Source organism: Hypanus sabinus, chromosome 19, assembly GCF_030144855.1.
Source record: "Hypanus sabinus isolate sHypSab1 chromosome 19, sHypSab1.hap1, whole genome shotgun sequence".
Taxonomy (NCBI): domain Eukaryota; kingdom Metazoa; phylum Chordata; class Chondrichthyes; order Myliobatiformes; family Dasyatidae; genus Hypanus; species Hypanus sabinus.
In genome coordinates, this window is record NC_082724.1 from 33,160,505 (window position 1) to 33,183,221 (window position 22,717).

At 40.4% G+C, this 22,717-nt stretch overlaps 1 protein-coding gene and 1 long non-coding RNA gene across 2 annotated transcripts in view; one reads left to right on the forward strand and one right to left on the reverse strand.

The window, feature by feature from the left end:
- The window catches only part of suclg2 (succinate-CoA ligase GDP-forming subunit beta), a 381,523-nt gene extending 362,262 nt beyond the window's left edge, over positions 1-19,261 (reverse strand). Inside the window, exon 1 of the mRNA XM_059944292.1 lies at positions 19,072-19,261. Coding sequence (XP_059800275.1) covers positions 19,072-19,149 — 78 coding nt within the window. The 5' untranslated portion in view covers positions 19,150-19,261. The remainder of the gene's footprint in view (positions 1-19,071) is intronic.
- Positions 14,110-22,496, forward strand: LOC132377857 (uncharacterized). The gene is made up of 2 exons (XR_009506811.1): positions 14,110-18,878; positions 21,603-22,496. It is a non-coding gene; the product is annotated as an uncharacterized LOC132377857 (long non-coding RNA).
- The last annotated feature ends 221 nt before the right edge of the window (positions 22,497-22,717 follow it).

A 22,717-nucleotide genomic window follows, 5' to 3' on the forward strand; every position in this document is an offset into this window, starting at 1 on the left:
CCTAGAGGAGCTCTCTAATCTATCTTTCCAAAGCACCACCATAAGATTTTCTCGGACAAGCAATGCAACACCTCCTCCTCTGGCCCCTCCTACTCTATCACACCTGAAGCAACTAAATCCAGGAATATTTAGTTGCCAATCACACCCTTCCTGCAACCATGTTTCACTAATAGCTACAACATCATAATTCCAGGTATCAATCCACACTTTAAGCTTATCCACCTTTCTTACAATGCTCCTAGCATTAAAATAGATACATTTAAGATACTCTCCACCTCCTCCTCTCTTTTCATCCCTAACAATGCATTCAAATTTATTATCCTTTTCTTTCTTCTCCCCTACATCTTCGGGCTGAGCGCATCCCTTCTCCATCACCTGCCTTTCCTCCCTCACACACTGTCTACTTACTTGCTCTACTGGTGAACTAACCTCCTCTCCCATAGTTTCCTCAAATTGATTCCCACCCCCCCATCTTACTAGTTTAAAGTCTGCCCTGTAGCCCTAGCAAACCTCCCCGCTAGGATATTGGTCCCCCCAGGATTCAAGTGTAACCCGTCCTTCTTGATCAGGTCACGCCTGCCCCATAAGGCATTTGACCGGTTTTAACAGCTTTTAACCAGTAGAAACCGGTTTTAAGGTATAAACCGGTTTTAACCAGTGTAATCTGGTTTTGACCAGTTTTAACCAGTTTAAACTGGTTTAAACCGCTTCCGTCCCTCTCTCAGTGTTTCACCTATTACCTACTACCTTGAATTTCTTCCTCCTCTCCCCTCACCTTCTTACCCTGACTTCACCTTTCTTTTCCCCCACTCCTGATGACGGGCCTCAGCCCAAAATATCAACTGTTTACTCTTTTCCACAGATGTTGCCTAGCCTACTGAGTTCCTCCAGCATTTTGTGTGCGCTACTTGGATTTCCAGCATCTTCAGGATTTTCTCTTGTTTGAGATTAAAATAAACTGATTTTCTATTTTTTTTTACCTTTTTCAACATTGTACTCCAGCCAGACTCTTGCCCACTCAATCTATCTACATCTCACTGCAGAATAATCAGACAACATAGATGAGGATGGTCAATGGCAAGTTGGTATAGTGTCTCTTTCACCTCAGACGGTTCAGCACAATTGAGAACATCTTGACTGGCTGCATCACTGCCTGGTACGGGAACTGTACTTCCCTCAATCGCAGATTCTTCAGAGAGTGGTGCGGACAGCCCAGCTCACCTGTAGATGTGAATTTCCCACTATTCAGGACATTTACAAAGATGGGTGCGTTAAAAGGGCCTGAAAGATCATTGGAGACCCGAGTCACCCCAACCACAAACTGTTCCAGCTGCTACCATCCAGCAAACAGTACCGCAGCATAAAAGCCAGGACCAACAGACTCCGGGACAGCTTCTTCCACCAGGCCATCAGACTGATTAATTCAAGCTAGCGCTACTGTATTTTTACGTTATATTGACTATCTTGTTGTACATAATATTTATTATAAATTACTATAATTGCACATTTGAACAGAGACGTAACAAAGATTTTTATTCATGTATTTGAAGGATGTAAGCAATAAAGTCAATTCAATCTTGGTTTATTGTTACATGTATCAAGCTACAGTGAAAATCTGTTTTGCATGCCATCCATACAGATCATTTCATCACATCAATTCATTGAAGGAGTACAAGTGAAAATAGTGTAAGAGAATGTAGAATAAAAAGCGCTGTAATTACAGAGATAGTGCCATTTAGGCTAACAATAAGATGCAAGGCCATAATGAGGTAGATTGTAAGTCAAGCGTCTATCTTCTCATACTAGGGGGCCATTCAATAGTCTTATAACAGCAGGTTAGAAGCCTTCCTTGAACCTTGAGCTATGTGATCCCTGGCTTTTATATCTACCTGATGTAAAAGGGGGAGAAGCGAACATGTTCAGGGTGAGAGGAGTCTCTGGTTATGTTGGCTGCTTTACCGAGGCAACGAGAAGGGTAGGCACAGTCTAAGGAGGGGAGGTCCATTGGCAAAACTATTCAATTTATAACAAGCACCATGATCCTAATATTCATTTGTAATTACAGACCTGCTCAATGCTAAGCAAGAAAACTAAACAGCTATCATACTTGTCCACTCCTACCGCTACTGCCAAAGAATTTTTTTTCAATAATGTGCTCAGTCATCAACAATTGTTAACAACTATTTCCTCCTTCTTTACACTTGCGTACTAGAAATGACATCAAACAACAAATGATACTCCATTTGGGCTCCCCAGGATTACTCAGAACTAGACATCATTACAGATCGATGGATCAAATGAGAATCACTTCACTATCTTTTTCATGAATTCCAGCACAAGATTTACTGATATACTTAAAGAGCTTAGATCTTCCGTCTCTGCTGACAGAAAGTCCACTGTAATTCTGTAAAATGTGCAGAATGTCCTATACCAGGGGTCGGCAACCATTACCACTGAAAGAGCCATATGGACCCATTTCCCACAGAAAAGAAAACGCTGGGAGCCACAAAACCCGTTTGACATTTAAAATGAAATAACACTGCATACAACGTTTTTTTTTGCCTTTATGCTATGTATAAACAAACTATAATGTGTTACATTTATGAAATTGATGAACTCCTGCAGAGAAAACGAAATTACATTTCTGCATGCAACAAAAACATTTTGAACTCCGAAAAAAAAACGTTGGGTTGAAGGTTACTCCATAGTTAGCCTACCTTCGATCGAAAAATTAAAAGAAATCGCGCACTGGCAGGTGTCAGGGATTGGCAGTGGTGACGTATATTAATAGCGATAAAAAACACGTTGTGGTGGTGTGCTACATGCAGCGCTAAGATAACGACACTGCAGTCAAAGATAACTTTATTCGAACTAAACAGCCTTGCTTTAAAGCCTCCCTCAACCCGCCCCCCCCCCCCCCCGTGGGCGCGGATGCTCCAAAAGACACGTACTCACAAACCCCCGTAGGCTATCTCCCTTAGCTGGAACGGTGGCTAATTGTGAGCCGGTTCGGATGTGCCAGGAAATGGGGTCGCCACAACGTTTTATTTAGATTGTACAAGATCACCATAATCTTCAAATTTCGAATTACATTTCAAAAACTAACAAACCACGGGGAGCCGCAGCACAGAGATGAAAGAGCCGCGGGTTGCTGACCCATGTCCTATACAAAAACTTTGCATTTCCTGGTCCATTTTCTATACTTATGCACCACAACATCAGAAGTGAGAACATTCACTGAGATTGAAGAGTGATCAGTTTCTTTCTCAATTCCTCAGGGAACAAAGCAGGATTTCTATTGCATTCAGACTTGAAATGACTGGTGGTTAATAACACAAACGTGCTGGTCAATGATGCTGGTCAGCAAGAGATAACATTCCCTTGACACAACTTCTACACTATGGAAATACACCCTCAAGTGAGCTACAATGTTCAAGGCAGGAGTTCATCGTGCCCTAAGTTGCCCTCAACAGGTTATGCAATAAATGCCGACCTTGTCAATAATGACCAGTTCTTAAAATTACTAAAACATCTATCAATCATTTTGCCCACTTAACCTCTTCAACCATCTTTAACCATAAATATACCAAATATTTGATGCCAGTGGGAGGCTTTGTGTTGCATAGTCAGTGCTATTATCTCACAGCTCCAGGTTCATTTAGGCTTCTTCTACATTCCAAAGATGGACTAATAAGTTAAACTACAGCTGTAAAGTTCTCCAACTTAGGCCATTGTAAGTAGGTGGCAGTTGACGGGTGAAAGAGAGAGAGACAGAGAATTACACGGGAGTATGAGAATGCAACTAATGGGAATGTTCCAAGGGATGACATAGATCTGATGAGCCAAATGGCATTCTTCTATTGTAAGATTTAGAAACGTAATTAACAAGTATTCATCTCAGTGTGCATTACGAAACTCTTCAGAGTTTTACCATAACTGACAGAAGATCAGCATGTGACTTACTACAGAGTACCATTAACAAAAGACATCTGGCTAGCAACAAAACTACAAATCTACAGAAATCAACACTGAAGCTCCAAAAGAAAAGCACAAATAAAGGAACAGTGCATGGCAATATATCTTCATGCTTGCAAAACATAGCTTACACAAGGTCAATTACTGAGGAAATTAAAGGTTAAATCAACTGAAACAAAATGGAGTAAAAATGGGAATTTGATAGGGTACAGGTGGCCCCCGTTTTTCAAACGTTCGCTTTACAACAGCTCGCTGTTACGAAAGACCTACATTAGTACCTACTTTCACGAACCACAGAGGATTTTCACTTTTATGAAAAAAGTCACTCGCTTTATACGTGTGTTTACCCCAAGACTACCGTGACCGTGAAGACTTGTGCAGGAAGTTGTGTGCACATGTGTGTACGTGGGGATTTTTTTCTCCAAATAGATCTTGGCTCACTGTTTTCCCGACTTTGATAAGTGAAACTACACTGTACATACAATATTTCTACTTTATATAGGCTGTGTAGTTATCATATCATTCCTGCTTTTACTATATGTGAGTGTTATTTTAGGTTTTATGTATTATTTGGTAGGTTTTTTTGGGGTCTGGGAATGCTCAAAAATTTTCCCCATATAAATTAATGGTAATTGCTTCTTCGCTTTATGCCATTTCGGCTTATGAATGCTTTCACAGGAACACTCTACTTTTGGATAGCGAGAGAAACCTGTAATCAGTTCAGCATGCCATGCTGAAACATGTCTATTGTTTAGTGAGATTTGGATTTCTGGTTTGTTATCAAAATGTTAACACTTAGTAATTTACTGAGATACAACATGGAATAGGCCCTTTCTGCCACACTGCGCAGGTTTAAACCAAGCCTAATCACAGGACAATTCACAATGACCAATTTACCTACTAACCAATACATCCTTGGAATGTGGGAGGAAACCGGAGCAACTAGAAATAACCCATGTATTCCACAGGGAGGGCATACAGATGATATCATAATTGAACTACGACACCCTGAACTGCAATAGCATCACGCTAATCACTATGCAAGTACAGGGTACCATTAAAGCACAAATTTAAAGCAGTCTTTATAAAATGGACAAAGTTAAATAGGATGATAAGAATAAATGTATTAGTCAAATGCATGATTGAACTCTAAATTAATAAATTAGATTTTTAATTACAAAATTAATGCCAATTATTTTTTATAATTGCTTGACAGTCCTACTATTTATTAAATTAGAAATTACGTGAAAAGCACATCTTGGTAATGCCATGACCTCCAAAGGCTGCTCTCCTAGTTTTTAAAACAGACTTTCCGTCCAATTAAGTATCTGGGAACAAGGAAAGATTATTGTGCCTCTGGGGTTCTCAAGATCCATACATTTCACATGGTCAGAACTTTACTCAGTTAAAATTACAACATGCAATGAAAAAGAAAGCCATCGCAAAAAGTAAATTAATTTGGACAAGCAATAAAGGATTTAAAACATCTCAGACAGATTCTCTATCAATCTGAATGCTACAATGTCAGAAACAGAATCAGGTTTAATATCACTGGCATATGATGTGAAATTTGTTATGCGCCAGCAGTACATTGCAATAAACAAATAAAAGACCTTTAGATTACAATAAGAAATATCAATAAAAATTAAATTCAATACTAGTTCAAAACAAGTGCAGAAAAAAGAAAATCAGGCAGTCTTCATGGATTCATTGTCCATTCAGAAATCTGATGGCAGAGGCAAAGTTTCTCCTGAAACTTTGAGTGTGTGTCTTCATGCTCCTGTACTACCTCCTTGATGGTAACAATGAAAAGAGGGCATGCCCTGGGTGATGGAAGTCCTTAATGACAGATGTCACCCATTTTGAAGCATCGCCTCTTGAAAGTATCCTCAATGTTGGGGAGGCTAGTGCCCTGATGGAGCTGGCTGAGTTTACAACTTTCTACAGCTCTTTCAGAACCCGTGCAGTGGCCCCTCCATATCACATGCTGATGCAACCATTTAGAATTTTTTCCAACAGTAATCAGTAGAAATTTGCGAGAGTCTTTGGTGACATACCAAGTTTCCTCGAAATTCTAATGAAATATTGTCACTGTTGTTACTTCTTCATAATTGCATCAATACGTAGGGCCCAGGATAGGTCTTCAGAGATGTTGACACCCAGGAACTTGAAACTGCTCACCCTTTCCACTTCTGATCCCTCAATGAGGGTTGCTGTTTGTTCCCTCGACTCCCCCTTCCTGAAGACCACAATCAATTCCTTTGTCTTACTAATGTTGAATGAAAGGTTGCTGCTGCAACACCACTCAAAACCAGCTGATCCATCTTGCTCCAGTGAAATTCTGCCAATAGTTGCATCATCAACAAATTTATAGATGGCATTTCAGCTGTGCCTAGCCACACAGTCATGAGTGTTGAGAGAGCAGTGGGCTAAGGATACATCCTTAAGATGCACCAGTGTTGGTTGTCAGCGAGGAAGAAATGCTACTTCTGATCTGCACTGACTGTTGTCTCCCAGTGGGGAAGTCAAGGATCCAGCTGAAGAGGGAGGTACAGAGCCCCAAGTTTTGGAGTTTGTTGATTAGAATTGAGGGTATGACTTGTTGAACACTGAGCTGTAATCAATAAACATCAACCTGATGAAGGTACTGCTATTGTCTGAGTAATCCAAGGCTGTGTGGACAGCCGTTGAGATTGCATCTGCTGCAGACCAATTGCAACAATAGGCAAACTGCAGAGGTTCCAGGACCTTGCTTAAGCAGGAGTTGATTCTGGCCGTGACCAGCTTCTCAAAGCACTTCATCACTGTAGATGGGAGCACAACTATGCAATAGCCGTTGAGACAGCTCACCCTGCTCTTCTTGGGCACTGGTATGATTGTCGCCCTGTTGAGAAAAGCTGGAACTTCCAAATACAGTAGTGATAGAGTGAAGAGGCCCTTGAACAATCTCGCCAGCTAGTTGGCACAGGTTTTCAGTATCCTATCAGGTACACCATCAGGGTCTGATGCCTTGCGAGGGTTCACTCTTAAAAGATGTTCTGACGTCAGCCTTTGAAACCTCCCTTGACCATACATTCCTGGTCCTCATCGCCAATGCTGCAATCTTTAATCTCTGCCTATACGCCGGGAGTAGAGGTACAGCCGGGTAATCAGACTTTCCGAAGTGTAGGCGTGTGATGGCATGGAAGGCATTCTTAATGGTGGCATGACAGTAGTCAAGTGTGTTGGATCTTCTGGCTCAAGTGATATGTTGGTGAGAGCTGTTAAGAGATTTCAAGCTGGCCTTATTGAAGCTCCCACAATGATAGGGAAGGCATCCAGGTGTATTGCTTCGTGACTACATATCACTCCTCCAGTGCCTGACTGGCATTGGCCAGAAGTGGAATATGCACAATGACCAGGCTGTTCACTCTGCTGACCCACGACTGTGCAACAACACACAGCTCGAATTACATCAAATTCGCCGATGACACGACCGTGGTGGGTCTCATCTGAAAGAATGACGAGTCAGCATACAGAGAGGAGGTGCAGTGGCTAACAGACTGGTGCAGAGCCAACAACCTGTCTCTAAATGTGAGCAAAACAAAAGAGATGGTTGTTGATTTCAGGAGGATACGGAGCGACCACTCTCCGCTGAACATTGACGGCTTCTCCGTAGAGATCGTTAACACCACCAAATTTCAGGTGTTCAGCTGGCAGAGAGTCTCGCCTGGTCCCTCAACACCAGCTCCATAGCCAAGAAAGCCCAGCAACATCTCTTCTCAGCCTTCGCTGAAAGTAAAATCCATCTCCCACTCCCCCCATCCTCACCACATTCTATAGAGGATGTATCAAGAGTATCCTGAGCAGCTGCATTACCGCTTGGTTCGGAAATTGCACCGTCTTGGACCCTGCAGCAGATAGTGAGGTCAGCTAGAGGGATCATCGGGGTCTCTCTTCCCACCATTACATTTACACCACACACTGCATCCGCAAAGCTAACAGCATTGTGAAGGACCCCACACACCCCTCTCACAAACTCTTCTCACTCCTGCCATCTTGAAAAAGGTACCGAAGCATTCGGACTCTCACGACTAGACTGTGCAAAAGTTTCTTCCTCCAAGCCATCAGACTCCTCAATTCCCAGAGTCTAGTCTGACACCAACTTAAACACACATACTCAACTAAACACCACTCCACTCCCTTTGCAATTTTTGCTCACATCTTTTGTCAATTCCTGCTGAAACATTGCTTACATTTACATTATATTGTAATTCACCCTTTACTGTGTCTATTGTCTTGTTTATTAATTATTGTACTGTCTTGCACTGTTTTCTGCACTATATGAACCCCGTGTAGGTCTAATGTAGTTTTGTGTTGTTTCACGTCGTCTAGTGTAGTTTTGTGTTGTTTCATGTAGCACATTGGTCCTGGAGGAATGTTGTTTTGTTTTTACTGTGTATTGTACGAGCAGTTATGGTTGAAATGACAATAAAAGTGACTAGACTTGATGACGGTGAAAAACTCCCATGGCAGATAAAATGGACGACATTTGACCATTATATGTTCCAGGTCAGGTGAGCAGGACTGAGACTGAATTACCACATCTGTACACCACAATGAGCTAAATCATAAAGCATTTAAAAGACTCTGGTGTTTGGTTGTCGCAAAGAATGGTGAAAACCATTAAGCTGCAACACTGAGTCCAAAATAGCGCGTTGTGCCATGTTTCTATGAAGCTAATTACACAGCAGACCCTAATTCCTCTGGTAGAGCAATCTTGTTCTCAGGTCTTCATTTGTATCTTCCAGAGACTGTACATCCTCCAGCAGGACAGTCAGGAGTGGGGGTCCAGGGCCTCTGCATTTCAATCATACCTGCAAACTGGCTCACTTTCCACGCTTCCTTTATCTTAAAGGGAAACCTCACTTGTGCCCCAAATGCAGTCCAGGTTCTGTGATTTTGAGTAATGATAGATATTTTAAGCATCTTAAAACAATGTTGCTTACTGAAGTACCCACGGCTGTGACTGTGGATTTCAATACTGTAGTAGTCCAAAACAAGAATATTTGATGATACCCATCAGAGCAGCATGAAAAGAATCACCACTTATGGGCACCATCTTGAGGACAATACCCAGGCAAGGTTCAAGGTAAATTTATTACCGAGGCAAATACATGTCACCATACACAACCCTGGGATTCATTTTATTGAGGGCATATTAAAAAAAAAACAATAACCACAATAGAATGAAAGACTGCACCAACACACCTCACCAATCTGCAAAAGACAATATAAAAAGAAAAAAAGAAATAATAATAATAGATAGATAGATAGATAAGCAAGCAAGCAATAAATATTGAGAACCATAAGATGAAGAGTCTTTGTAAGCAAGTCCATAGGTTTCGGGAACAGTAAAGTAACGGGGCAAGTGAAGTTGTGTTACGTTATCTCCTCTGGCTCAGAAGCCTGATGGCTGAGGGGTAATAACTATTCCTGAATCTGGTAGCATGAGCCCCAAGGCTTCTGGACCTTCCTCCTGATGGCAGCAGTGAGAAGAAAGCATGACCTGAGAGGTAGAGGTCCCTGATGATAGATGCTGTTTTCCTGCAACAACACTTCATGTAGATGTGCTCAAATGTTGGGGATGGTTTTAAAAGTGATGTAGGAATTTCTGTTCAAGGACAAATTGCTGTTTCCATATTAGGCCATGATGTAGCCAGTTAACAAACTTGGCACTACACATCGAGATAGCCTACTCCTGCTCCTACTTCTTATGTTCTTAAAGAAGTTAAGCAAAGTTACAGATGTCACTGCCAACCTTTCCTTGTAACTGTACTTCCTGCTGGGCCCAGGACAGATCCGCTGCACTGAGGAAGTTAGAGATGCTTACCATCTCCACCTCTGATCCCCTGATCAGAACTGGCTCATGGACTTCCAGCTTTCTTCTCTTGAAGTCAATAATCAACTCCCTGAATTTGCTGACATTGAGTGAGAGGTTGTTGTGACACCAGCCAAATTTTCAATCTCCCCTTTATATGCCAATTCGTCATCACCTTCGATTCGACTTACAACAGATTTCAATATCATATTGGGGTTGTGCTTAGCCACACAGCCATAATGTAAGGCGAGTAGAGCAGGTGACCAAGCACACAGCCCTGTAGTGCACCTGCGCTGATGGAGATTGTAAAGGAGATGTTGTTGCCAATCCGAACTGATTGGGGTCTGCAAGTGAGAAAATAGAGAATCCAATTGCACAAGGAGGTATTGAGCCCAAGGTCTTGAAGCTTGTCGATTAGTTTTGAGGGGATAACAGTACTGAATACTGAGCTGTAGTCGATAAAGAGCATCCTGATATATGCATCTTTGCTGTCCAGATGTTCCTGTGTTGAATGAAGACCTAATGATTGGCATCTGCTGTGGACCTGTTGTGCCAGTAGGCAAATGGAGCAGATCCAAGTCACTTCTCAGGCAGGAGTTGATATGTTTCATCACCAACCTAACAAAACACTTCATCACTGTGAACATAAGTGCCACTGGATGATAGTCCTTGAGGCAGATTACCACGTTCTCCTTAGGCACCAGTATAACTGAAGTCTGCTTAAAGCAGGTGGGTACCTCAGACTGCCAAAGTGAAAGATTAAAGATGTCAGCGTACACTCCAGCCAGCTGATCAGCACAGGTCTTTAGTAAACACGAGGAAATCTGCAGATGCTGGAAATTCAAACAACAACACACACAAAATGCTGATGGAACAGAGCAGGCCAGGCAGCATCTACAGGGAGAAGGTCTATAGTACTTGGTTAGATACCCCATCCGGCTAGATGCTTTCCATAGATTCAATCTATTGAAGGATTCCCTCAACTGTAAAATTCTAGGTACAAATAGATAAACAATTTCAGTAAACAGTTGACATTTACACTTTTCCATAGATGCTGCCTGGCCTGGTGAGTACATGAAGCATTTTGCATACGTTGCTTTGGATCTCTAGCATCTGCAGATTTTCTCATGTTTGAAATTATTTCAGTGTTCCATGGTTTTAAACAAAAGGCACGAGACATCAGTACCCAACTTAGAGGCACCCTACCGTGCACTGATTCATTTGATTACTCTTGGACCTGAAGTCCAAACACTCAAGCACTTCCCCAAGTGGACTTTAAAAAAAAGATACTCATTTGCACTGCATGCCACTGTGCTGTGAACATGGCATAACATCCTGTTCTTAGCTGGCACTCCCCAGCAATGAAATGATGACCTCATGACTTTAGGGCTCAGAATGAAGTGAGCTCATGAGGCAATGTACAGAAGCTGTGCCTTGGGGTTGGTGTTAGGTGAGTGGAGGCAAGCTGTTCAGTGGCTCTGTATTGGGATGTAGGGCTAAGGGCTGCATGCTGACCAGAATGTGAATGCTGGGCAGTGCCAGAAATGGTAGCATATGCCACATTTGTGAACAAACTGCTGGTTCCAACAGCTTCTCTAATCAACTCCCACTAAATGTGCTGTTGCTTCCCCCTCTCTTTAGCCTCATGGCACTGATTTCTCTGTGGCAGTAAGCTCAACAAGGGTTGCTGACATGGCCCAGCAAACATCAGACCTCATAAGGTCAATTAGCTCACTTCATAATGAGCCATGCAGCAATGAGATCACTTCAATCATTTCACTGCCCAGCACAAGGCTGAGCTCTCAACCAGGTTCAACTACAGTGCAGCAAGAGCAAGGTTTACAGCACAACAGCACTGTCAGTAAAGCATCTCTCTGCTACAAGGATCTGCTACATCTCTCTGCTACTTTTTAACAAGGATTCCACTTTTGCTCTCATTCATGAGATTACATTCTTCATATTCAAAGAGGTACTACTGTATTGAGGAATGCCATTAAGGCTGATTTATACTTGTGTGTCACATCTACACCGTAGGTATCGCGTACCCTACGCCGTAGGGTGATGTGCACCTCTCCAGAGAAGTTACTCGCGTCACGGCGACGCAGACCACAACAACTGTGATTGGTACGCTTGGTAGCATCGCATTTCCTCCTACACATTTCCAGTTGCTTCTTCTCTGCCATGTTTGTAAGCTGTGCGTACACCCATACGAAATAGATGAACCAAATCGTCAAATCTACCTGCCGACATGCAAAGATGTTTGAAATGCATTTCCTCGTCCATGTCTCTCATGAAGAAACTCAACACAGTGGCATAGAAACTCCACACCAACACATGCTTCGCTACAGCACAGAGCAACGCAGAAGTGAAAATCGGGGCTACAGCGTAGGCTGCGGCGTAGCCCGAAAGCACAAGTGTAAATCAGCCTTTAGTAATAATACCACTTGATGCTTGGAAACCTAATAGCTTGTGCTCCCTCCCTGCCCTTCATCTTGTTACCTTGGCTTCTGCCCCCTCCATTTCCAGTCTTGTTGAAGGGTCTCAGCCTGAAATGTTGACTGCTCAGCCCTCCATAGTTCATACTGAGTTCCCCCAGCATTCAGTGTGAGTTGACCTGGCACATGTTTCTCTTTGTTCTCTAAAACCATCTCAATCAGAGTACTTACTTGCAGCACCTTCAAGGCTGCTCAAAAGTAGCTTACCAGCAAGAGTCAACAAAATTATTTCTTAGCCTTTGCATTTTTCCTGCCAAGTTACTAAACTAGAATTGAAAATACACATAGACTAATTTGTTAACTGTCCTGTGCTATCATTAGTAGGATGATGACAATTTCTGGACAGTTGTACTGCTTTGATTTCATGTTCTGTTTTGACATTCTCCAAAGAAAAATTGAATGTTGAAAAGTGATCAGGAGCAATGAGCTCCATTGTAAATTATGTCACTGTTTAATAAACAGCTCTTAATGTAAACTGCTGATCTCATGCCATTGTGAAGTTAATCTTGATTTCCCAGCTTCAAATGGCTCATTCCCATTTTCTAAACTAACAGCATCTGAGTGATGCAAGTTGACCTTCTTCTGTTAATCAGTGATTCAAATGACACAAATTTCTTGCATTTTTCTGAAACGAAAACTGGAAATGTCTGAAACATTCAGCAGGTCAGTCTGCATTTGTGCAAAGTGAAACCAAATTAAGTTTTCAGGTCTGAAAATGAATGTTTCCAGTATTTCTGGTTTTATTTCAGCTTTACAATATTTGTGATTACAATAGGTACCAGTTAATTGGGGCAGCCACCTATTTGGGACAACTCTTAAACAAAACATGAATGGAGAAAATAACCGGGATTCCCTTTGTTTATTTGGGACACTACACTTAATTGGGACAGGAGACTATTACCGAACACTTTCTTACAAGTGCCAGTTGTGTGGCCTACACTACGTTACCAGTGCAGTTAGACACTACAGTGTGCTTAGAGTGAACAGATTTTAAATAGTGCCACTTCTGTGTTTGTGTTCAAAAGCAGTGATTTTTGTCACTGATAGTGGACAAGAAACAAACAGCAAAACAATTGAGAAGTTTCGCTCACTACAGTGTCAAGCATTCAGGCTTGGAGATGCCAGAAACAGCCAAGAGTGAAAATGAAATTACTCCACTGCTTCAACAAGTTAGGAACTACAAAGAATTTGAAGGCATTTACAATCATCTTGAATGTTACAATGAATATGAAGATTTGGAGGATGTGATCCTGTAAAGCATTGTATGAAGGCAGTTCACTATCTGCACCAGGTGTCTGCACTGATTTTGTTTATTTATTTACAGTCAAAAAGACACATCAGCGTACACTGAATGAATCCCATCATTAAATATTAAGAACTAATACACAGTTTTAGTAGTACTCCAATTTAATCTGTAATTCATTTAAATACATTATTTGTTACTCTACTCCATTTGTCTTTTTTTTAAAAAATATACCTTTATTTCCATTAACTTCAACTAAATGGGGCAGCCACTTAATTGGGCCAAATTGTATTGGTTCCGATTTCTCCCTATCCACTGTATTTTGATTTTCTTTTATTTTGCTGTCAAATCCTGATAGCCAGATTCTGAAAATAACATTCTCTTGTCTGTAATACTGGCAGCTTCCAAAAGCAAATATGTCACACAAACTTCACCAGCTCATATTGGAATCAAATTCTTAATAAAATCTAAAATTATCTACAGATACACTTTCTGGCATGAGCAAAGGCTTTCACCCCCCCACCCCCACCACCGTATTGGCCCTGATCACATTTCATGGACATAATTGCATTTTCAAAAGAAACTGATGTCTTGTTTCGAAAGAAACAAGGCTAAGCATAAAGAAAATAGTATTTGGCCAGATTTTGCTCAGCAAAACACCAGACAGTCCCTTGGTTTGTAACTCTCATCTGAAAAAGACACGCACAAAGCTTGAAACTGCAAACTAATTAGGTACAATAACTGAAAGAGATAACTTGTGAATGGAAGAAGCATGATAGCTACGGGACTAATTAAATATGATTGGTAAACAAACTGAAGAGACTAAAAAAGACAAGTTCAATACTAAACCAGAAAGCTAACTATGACATTGGAAGAGATGTTAGATTGAGAGAGAGAAAAGGGGGAAATAGCAGTTTTAAAATTTACACATGCAAAAATTCAAAACTTGATGATACCCGTACTTTGTTCTAGGCACGTTGGCCAGCACCAATTCACACATGTTGCTTCAAGAGGGTTTAAGCTTGAAATGACTAAATGAGATGTTATAGTGAGCTTGATATGTAATTAATGAGGAAATGAGCCATTCCTAAGGAAAACAGAGGGACTACAGCCAAGACACAGTCATTATGAAGCAAAAAAAAGAGTGCAAAAGAAATCAAGACAGCAACTTCTGTATATTCAGACTTAATAAGGCATCCAATGCTCTTCTGCAGATGGACCATTTATGTACACATCAGGCATCATTACCCTGGCTGTTATTTTGACAATAAACTTTGTTAATGGGAGCTTTTCAGAAAGATAATTTTCTGCATCTAATGCTCAATCAATTTAGTCAAATAGATCCTGAATCTGGCTAATATTCAAATTAGTCATTTATTGTGTGCTTCAACTGTTTAAAAAAAAGAACTGCTGATGCATCAGATTTGACCATATTCTCCACTTTGCAGGCAGTTGATTTTATAAGCTTGAGTTTTTAAAATCCATCAATTGCCTAATGCAATTAAGTCTAAATCATTTTAAACCAATTTGCCCATTAGCTAAATTTTGCTCACATTAGTTACTGCAGAGTCGAAATATCATGTCCAGGATTTTCACTTAGCACTATTATACCTGGTCCTGTGTCAAATTATAGATGTTTAAAAATGCAATAAAATTTCTCCTGTAAATAGTAGCATCTACTCATACATCAGAAAAGCGACATCTTAAATATTATACACTCATGACAAAAATATGACTTGATTGCTGCCAGCTAAGCTAAGCGGCTGACACATATAAAAATTCATTGCCATGTTTAGGAACCTGCAAGGCAAATTATTGTTGAGTTCATATAACTGAAGGTACACACATCTTCTTGGAAAGAAAATATAGTATATCCAGGTTCAAAGCATTTCAAAGCTCAAGACTTCATGTGCACAGAACTTGAGCTGAATGAAGCCACGCAGTTGAGTAGGGGTGGTAAACATTTTGTTCCTCACTTACAACAACCCTATCAAATTAGACACCACACTGCAGGATGACAAAGACAAAAACAGACTTGCTACTTCCAGTAACACTTCTATACCTCCAAGCAGATCAATGAGTCTGATTGACAGGTTAATTACAAACTATACCTTGGAGTACTGAAACGTGGTTAACTCACCTACTAGATTAGAGTTTGCCAGAGGTAACAAACTCAATGCCAATCTTCTAGCAGTAACTTACATTTATATGGAAATGTTAACAGAGGAAAAATATCCACAGCCTTTTACAGAAGTAATTAGCACAAACTGGTTTTCATGAATTTGACAAGTTTACTCTAAAATAACATTACTATGCATAACAAGTATTGCTAACTTGAGGCTCTAGCAGCATTATTAAGCACAATATTAAAATGGATCTAATCTTTTGAATGTCTTTCCACTGCCTGAGAGAACTTCCATTATGGATTTATTTCTTAAACTTCCTTCAATTTTCAAAATACATTGAATCACTTTTAAAACTATTTTAAATAATAAAACTATCAAGATAGCTGAGGGGAAAATTAGTTGAGGTGCACAAAATTATGAGAGACATGTTTCAACAGATCAATAATTATGAAAAGTAGATTTAGGATAATTGGTAGAAAAGATAATGAGAAGTTGAATTCATTTTTCTTTAACAAATGGTGGGGTTTGAATACTATCTGGTTAAAAGTGTAGTGAAGCACAAGGAACCTAGATGAACATTGAATATGCCATTATGTACAATGCTACATTCCATAAACAGGGGAGTTGGATTTGTCTCATGAACATTATTTCCTTAGTCACGCCACACACGATGGACCTAATGGCCTCCTTTACAGAATCATGAATATTAACACACCAATATAGCAATCAGTGCATACATTACTGTTATCTGTTGTTCTACACATCTTGATTTCATTAAAACATAGTACAGTAGGTGCTTCAGGCCAAGACTGTACCTACTAAATGCCTCTTAATGTTACTTTTATATCTGCTTCTCCCACCTTCCTGCCAGCATGTCCCAGGCTTCCAGCACAATGACATTGGTCTTGCAAAACTGCATTAAAACTTTCCCCCCTCCCACATGTGACCTATTCCCTCTAATAGATTACCCTGGGTAAAAGACTATTTACCCTATTTATGCTTCATAATTTTATGAGCTTCATCAAAATGCCTCTCCAGCCTCGAATGCCCCTGAGAAAACAATCCAAGTTTGTCCAGTCTTTTCATGTAACTAATACTCTTCAATCCAAGCAGCATCCCAGTGAATTTCTTCTATATCCTCTCCAAAAATTCTGCATCTCTCTTGGGGTATGGCAACCTGAATGGTACATGATACTCCAAATGTGGCCTAACCAAAGTTTTAAAGGTTTATAAGTTTTATCTTCCAATACTTCATGTTTTCACCCTTCAACTGTTTTGTTAACAGCAATCTACTGTGACATTCCACTGTTCAAAATATTAAAAGAGACCACAATAGAGTACAAACAAATGTACCAATGTCAACACAAAGCAAACAGCAAGGTCATTATTGGTGAAAATTTTAGTATGATCATTTGCAACACTGCACAATTTGCAGAGAAAATATAACTGGTGACATATTTATCTTAACCTTTCAGTCTGCTTTTATTAATACTGGGCTCTGAGGAAAAGCCAAATTTTAGACTTATGGCTTTTGCTTTTTTCCCCATTCAGGGCAATAAGGCACCATCTTCAAACTGAGGTAAATGTTGTGTTGTCCAGCACTACAATTATACTAAATAGGAGACACTCAGAACAAGTCTGGAATCTCTGGAGACTAATAAAGTATTGTTGATCATTAAAGTCTGAAAAACACACCATCTCAATCAACAACCACATTGCCTGATCATGAGACACAAGTAGCAGAATTAGGCCATTTGGCTCACGGAGCCTGCTCTGCCATTTCATCATAGCTGAGTTATTATCCCTCTCAACCCCATTCTCCTGCCTCCTTCCTATAACCTTTGACAACCTTACTAATCAATCCCTCCATCTATTATTTTAACCTAATTAAGGGATCAGTCCTGATTTAATGAAGAATGCAAAAGGGCATGCCAGAAGTGACAGTAGGCATTATCTAAAAATAAGATTCCTAAGTAGCATTATTGAAAAGGACACCTGTATATTAAAATGTTTGCAACAGAGTTAAGCACATAGCCACTGGAACTAAATCTGCCATATCTAGTAGTGTATGATGGAAGCACTTGCAAAACTTTACACTGTCCACAGTGCACAAATTAGCAGCATGGTAAAACAGTCTTCATTTTACAAATGTGCAGCTTCCATTAACTCTCAAAAAGCTTGAAATTTTATTGGGCAAAGTGCATTGTTGGTTCATGCATCACAAACATATCCATTCCCTTCACTACTCCGGTATATTGCTGTATCCAAAAAAAAGCACTACTGTTACTAGTCTAGATTGTAGCTCAGTTTCATGTGCCAAAGAGCAAATGATTTGCCCAGTTGGATTCTTCATTTTCAGCTATTAAGCAGGGTTAAGAAACACTTGCTTCCACTCTAAGTCAAAGATATAGGAAATGTGGTCAACAAAGGTGTTTTAAAAGGAACATCTTAAAAGGAATGGTGTAATGCCAGGATGGAGAAAAATGCAGAAAGAGGATGTCCTTGACAAAATGTTCGATTTGAGGCATTGCTTAACTTTATACTTAGTGAACATAGCGGTGAGGGGTGAATAGAATACAGGTTTCCTGCTGAAGAGTCTCGGCCTGAAACGTTGCCTCGTCTTTTCCATAAATGTTGCCTGGTCTGCTGAGTTCCTCCAACATTGTGTGTGTGTTGCTTGGATTTCCAACATCTGCAGATTTACTCTTTTTTTCAAATGTTGATTCTCAAACTCAGAGCGCGGTAGCGGGCAAGAGATTAATAGTACTGGTCTATCAAGTGATTATTCGCTGAAGTCGATGAATCCCACAGCATCGTGGACGCTGCATCCCACATAAAATACCAGATACACATGTCATCTCCACTTCGTTGGCTTCAATACCGGTGCTGAACTGTTGCACGCTACGGTCAGGGAAAACAAGCCGGATGCCAAAAGTTTTGCAGACCCGCACGAAGTTAAAACGGTGGAGCATTCACCGGGTTCACGAACCATTCGTACTCTGATAAAACGTCACAACTCCAAGCTCTGATGCAAAATCTATGAACATTTCCTCTTACTAATGATTAAAATGCATTGCAACACCTTTTACAGCAAACCGATCTCTTTAAAAGTACAAGGTGTCTGTCAGCGATGGGCTCGCAGTGTGCGAGGAGCGGCAGGTGGGCCCAAAGAGCCTGAGGTACGTCGGTAAACTTCCCGGCTTCAGCACAGGAATCCCGGCCCGCCCCCGCGACCAACCTACTGCCGAGAGGGCAGAAGGAAGCCATCCCCTCCTGTTCCCCGGTCGGCACCGGGGCCTGCGGCACGGGCCGAAACAGCGCGGGCCCGGAGCCTTTCCCTTCCCCTCAACCCCGGCGGCAGCTGCAACCAACCTGCCGTGTGTGCCGAGCGGCGCATCCCGCCGACGCCCTCAGCGTTCTCGCTGCGTGTCCTGTGAGGCAGACCGCCATGCTGCCGGGATGAGGGTGGAGTAACTGTGTGAAGCTGAGGCTAGGACCGGGGCCTTGCCCCTCCTCTTCACGGGCCGCCACCGGCGCAGGAGCCGTCCTGTCCGCCTAAACACAATGGCACCACATTTAAAATGGGTGTAATAACACAACGTTGTCAAGGCAGCATTGAGAGAAGTTACTTGAAAAACCTTAGTGGATTGACCAGTGGAACCAGTGTTGGTTCAGATAAAATAATTGGGTCGGCCACAGTGGGCAGGAAATCAAATTTTGCATCCAGTTCGCAAAAAAAACTGGTGAACCAGGTTAGCGTACCAATAGTATCGTTTTTTTAAATATATATCGTTGTTCATTATGAGGAGCCTCCACAAAGCAAAGCAGATGGATCATGTCACCACCCATCTGCCCTCCAACCTCTCCCTGTAAAGTTTTCTTGGAACAATTTGAGACCCTTTTTCAGCCTCATCAGTCACCCCAATAATTAAAAACATTTTACTGGTCATTCTGTTTGGTTGAAATTTGACTTGTCTTTGACAAAGGATGTTTATTTGTAGCTGTACCATTACTTGCCTTTAGAGCAGCACTAAATAGCCCATTCAACTTACAGTCTTGCAAGATGAATGACTGGTTAAATTTAATGGAGTGTAATACATTTTGAGATATTTAGCATGAAAGATCAATTTTATATAGAAATAAATGGAATGTGGTACCTGAAACAAACTCAAAGCAGAATCCAATAAAGTACCGAATAAAATGAACTGAATAAATATCTATGAGAAAAATATCTAAAAAGATGGGAGAAAAAGAATGAGCAAGTGAAATTCTTACAGAACATCAGCAAAGGTTCAATATACTAAATGGCCTTCTACATTATAAAACTCATTCAGTCTACTTTCATTGTAGCTGTTCCATACTTGAGTGTGACAAGCTATTTGTTCATTTATCTTTTATTTTACTATTATCAGCAAAAAATGTGGTATAAGAGATAGATTTGTTTCATCGAGGGCATTTACTCTAATCTACATCTTAGGATTTAACAAGGATCACTCGGTCCACTCAGTTACTACCAAAATGCCTTTTTGCCACCAAACCCTTCATCCAATGATATGGGACAGGTAAAAATGGAAAAATGTTAAGCTAATTTATGAAAATGAAAGATTCTAGGAAATTTCATTGATCATCAGAATAAATCAAACATATTGTAAGAATTTGCAATGCTTGGTGCCAGCAATTAGAGCTGTCCTCTCATCTACCTTCATTAGTAATGTTAGATCTGGTGATATTTATCCAGAGGTTCTTCAGAAGTCAAGAATGAGGTGTAAAACTTGTTCGTTATGGCCATTTGATTAAGTGCGGAAGAACAAAGAATGAATCAAGAAAGAAAAAGGACCAAGTAGGGATGGCCCTATGGTAGGAAAAAATGTTTAGACTAAAGAGATATCAATAAATTTCAGGCTACAGAGAAACTTCTAGAAAAATACATAATCAGCTATACCACAATTACTGAAAATTAATCAAACAATTACACACATACATATGATTATATAAAAATTGTGAGCGTACATAGTAAAGTGGAACTACAAGAAAAAGTAAATATTCTACAGCCTAATCCAACAATAAAGACATTTGCAATTCCAAATCAAGTGCTTTTTTTGTATTCCTATAAATCCCTTTTATTCAAAAGTGCCAGGAGGCTGGAAAGTAGATAGCTTTCCATGCTCTATGAAACTGGACTGAGATGATCCTAGCACTAAGTAAACTTGCCTTTATATAGCTTACATTATCTCATATGTCTTACTGGTGTTTTTCCAGGAGAGGAAAAGCTGTAGGACTGTCATGTGCTGCTGTCCTGAGTACATATGGCTTTCAACCCCAGTGCTGAATAATTGCTTCAGTATCATTGTTATCTTTTTTAGGGTTAGGGAGCAATTGAGCAGATTACCATGTTAAAATTAATAGTACAGTGAAGATTATGGCTCTGTGGATATAAAGGGATATTAGGGTAACTCTGTAGTTAGTCCCTTTGTGATCTTGAGCTAGTAGTACATTGATAACCTTGCTGCCCTTCACTGTAAGAGCAGAAGATCTTCTCAGGAGCTTGATGGTCTTTTTGGAAAGATTGACCTGTTTGAAGTTGGTACTGTCACTTCCAGTCCATCCACTGTTGTGAGCAATAGTACATAATTTGTGCTCTTAAAATTATAAGCCTTTCATTCAAGGAATGTAATTATAGCAAGAGAGTTGAAGGAATTGTGAGGTATTTGACTTATTGTTGAGAAATAAATTTTTGGGTTCTACTTCTAAATGAACCCCATGAGAGGTACCGAATTGGTAATTGCATGAGATTCAGAAAGAAAAATAACTCTATTTGTGCAGTTGTTTAATGGTGAAAGGGAAGGGTGTACCTGTGCACAGGAATTGTAAAACAAGTTTTGAATTTATAACTTGATTTTCAGGATCCCAGGATGGCCCAAGGCACTTTACACACTACTTTGAAGTCTAGTGCGGGAAAAATGGCAGCCAATTTTAGTGTAATTCCCACAAGCAACTGGATGATATTGACAAGAAGATCAGTTTAATACTGTGGATTGGGAGATAAACATTGGCCAGGACACAGGAGACAACTGCTCAGCTCTTCATCAATGTGACATCATGGAATCTTATATGACAGAACAAAAATGGCCTTAATGTATTGCCTCATCTGGCAAACAATTTTGCACTTAACACTCCTTAGTGAAGCTTGAGCACACAACCTTCTGAGTGAGAGGCAGAGTATTACCTGTTCAGCTACAACTGGGTAAAAAAGAGAAGGTAGAAGAAATCATTAAAGTAGCATTCATGTCTTGCTGAGGAGGTATAGCTACAAGCCTGGATATATATCTACATAATTGCAAAAACACATTGGACGGAGCTGTTTCAGTTGACAAGGCACAAAACACAGATTATGTCCTGTATTTTGAACAAAATGACAGAAAATACATCAGGCAAAACAGCAAAACTGTGCCGATGAAGATATACTATACTATGAATATAACAAGAAACTTAATCCAGAGGGAAATCTACTTGAAGAAAAGGCCCATTTGTTCTATAGAATATGCAGACTTGCTATTTGCACAGGGAGATCAATGTTTAACAGATCATTCGTTCATACTGACCTTCACTTTCTAGAATAAGAAGCAGGCATTTGCATTATATTTAACTAAACATTCAGATAATCCATTTAATCTCTTTTGTTTCCTGTTCACCTATGATTTAAAATCTGTTGGCTGTGCTAGTTATTTCTATTCATTACCAAGGGCATAAAGAGACTGTAACATTAAATTCAGTGTCCATGATGGCCACAAAACAACTGTTTCTTGGTGACACAAACCTCTCTAGTCATTTTAAGCTGCCAACATCTAGAACTGTTGTGTTTTACTTTATTTTGCCTGTTGCTGTGGTGAAGAGTCGCAAGAATTGCTTTGTGCATGTACCATCGAGACCACTCTATCCAGATGCATCACAACTTGCTATGGCAACTGCTCTGCCCAAGGAACCACAGAGTTTTGAAATCAACCCAGACTGCCACAGA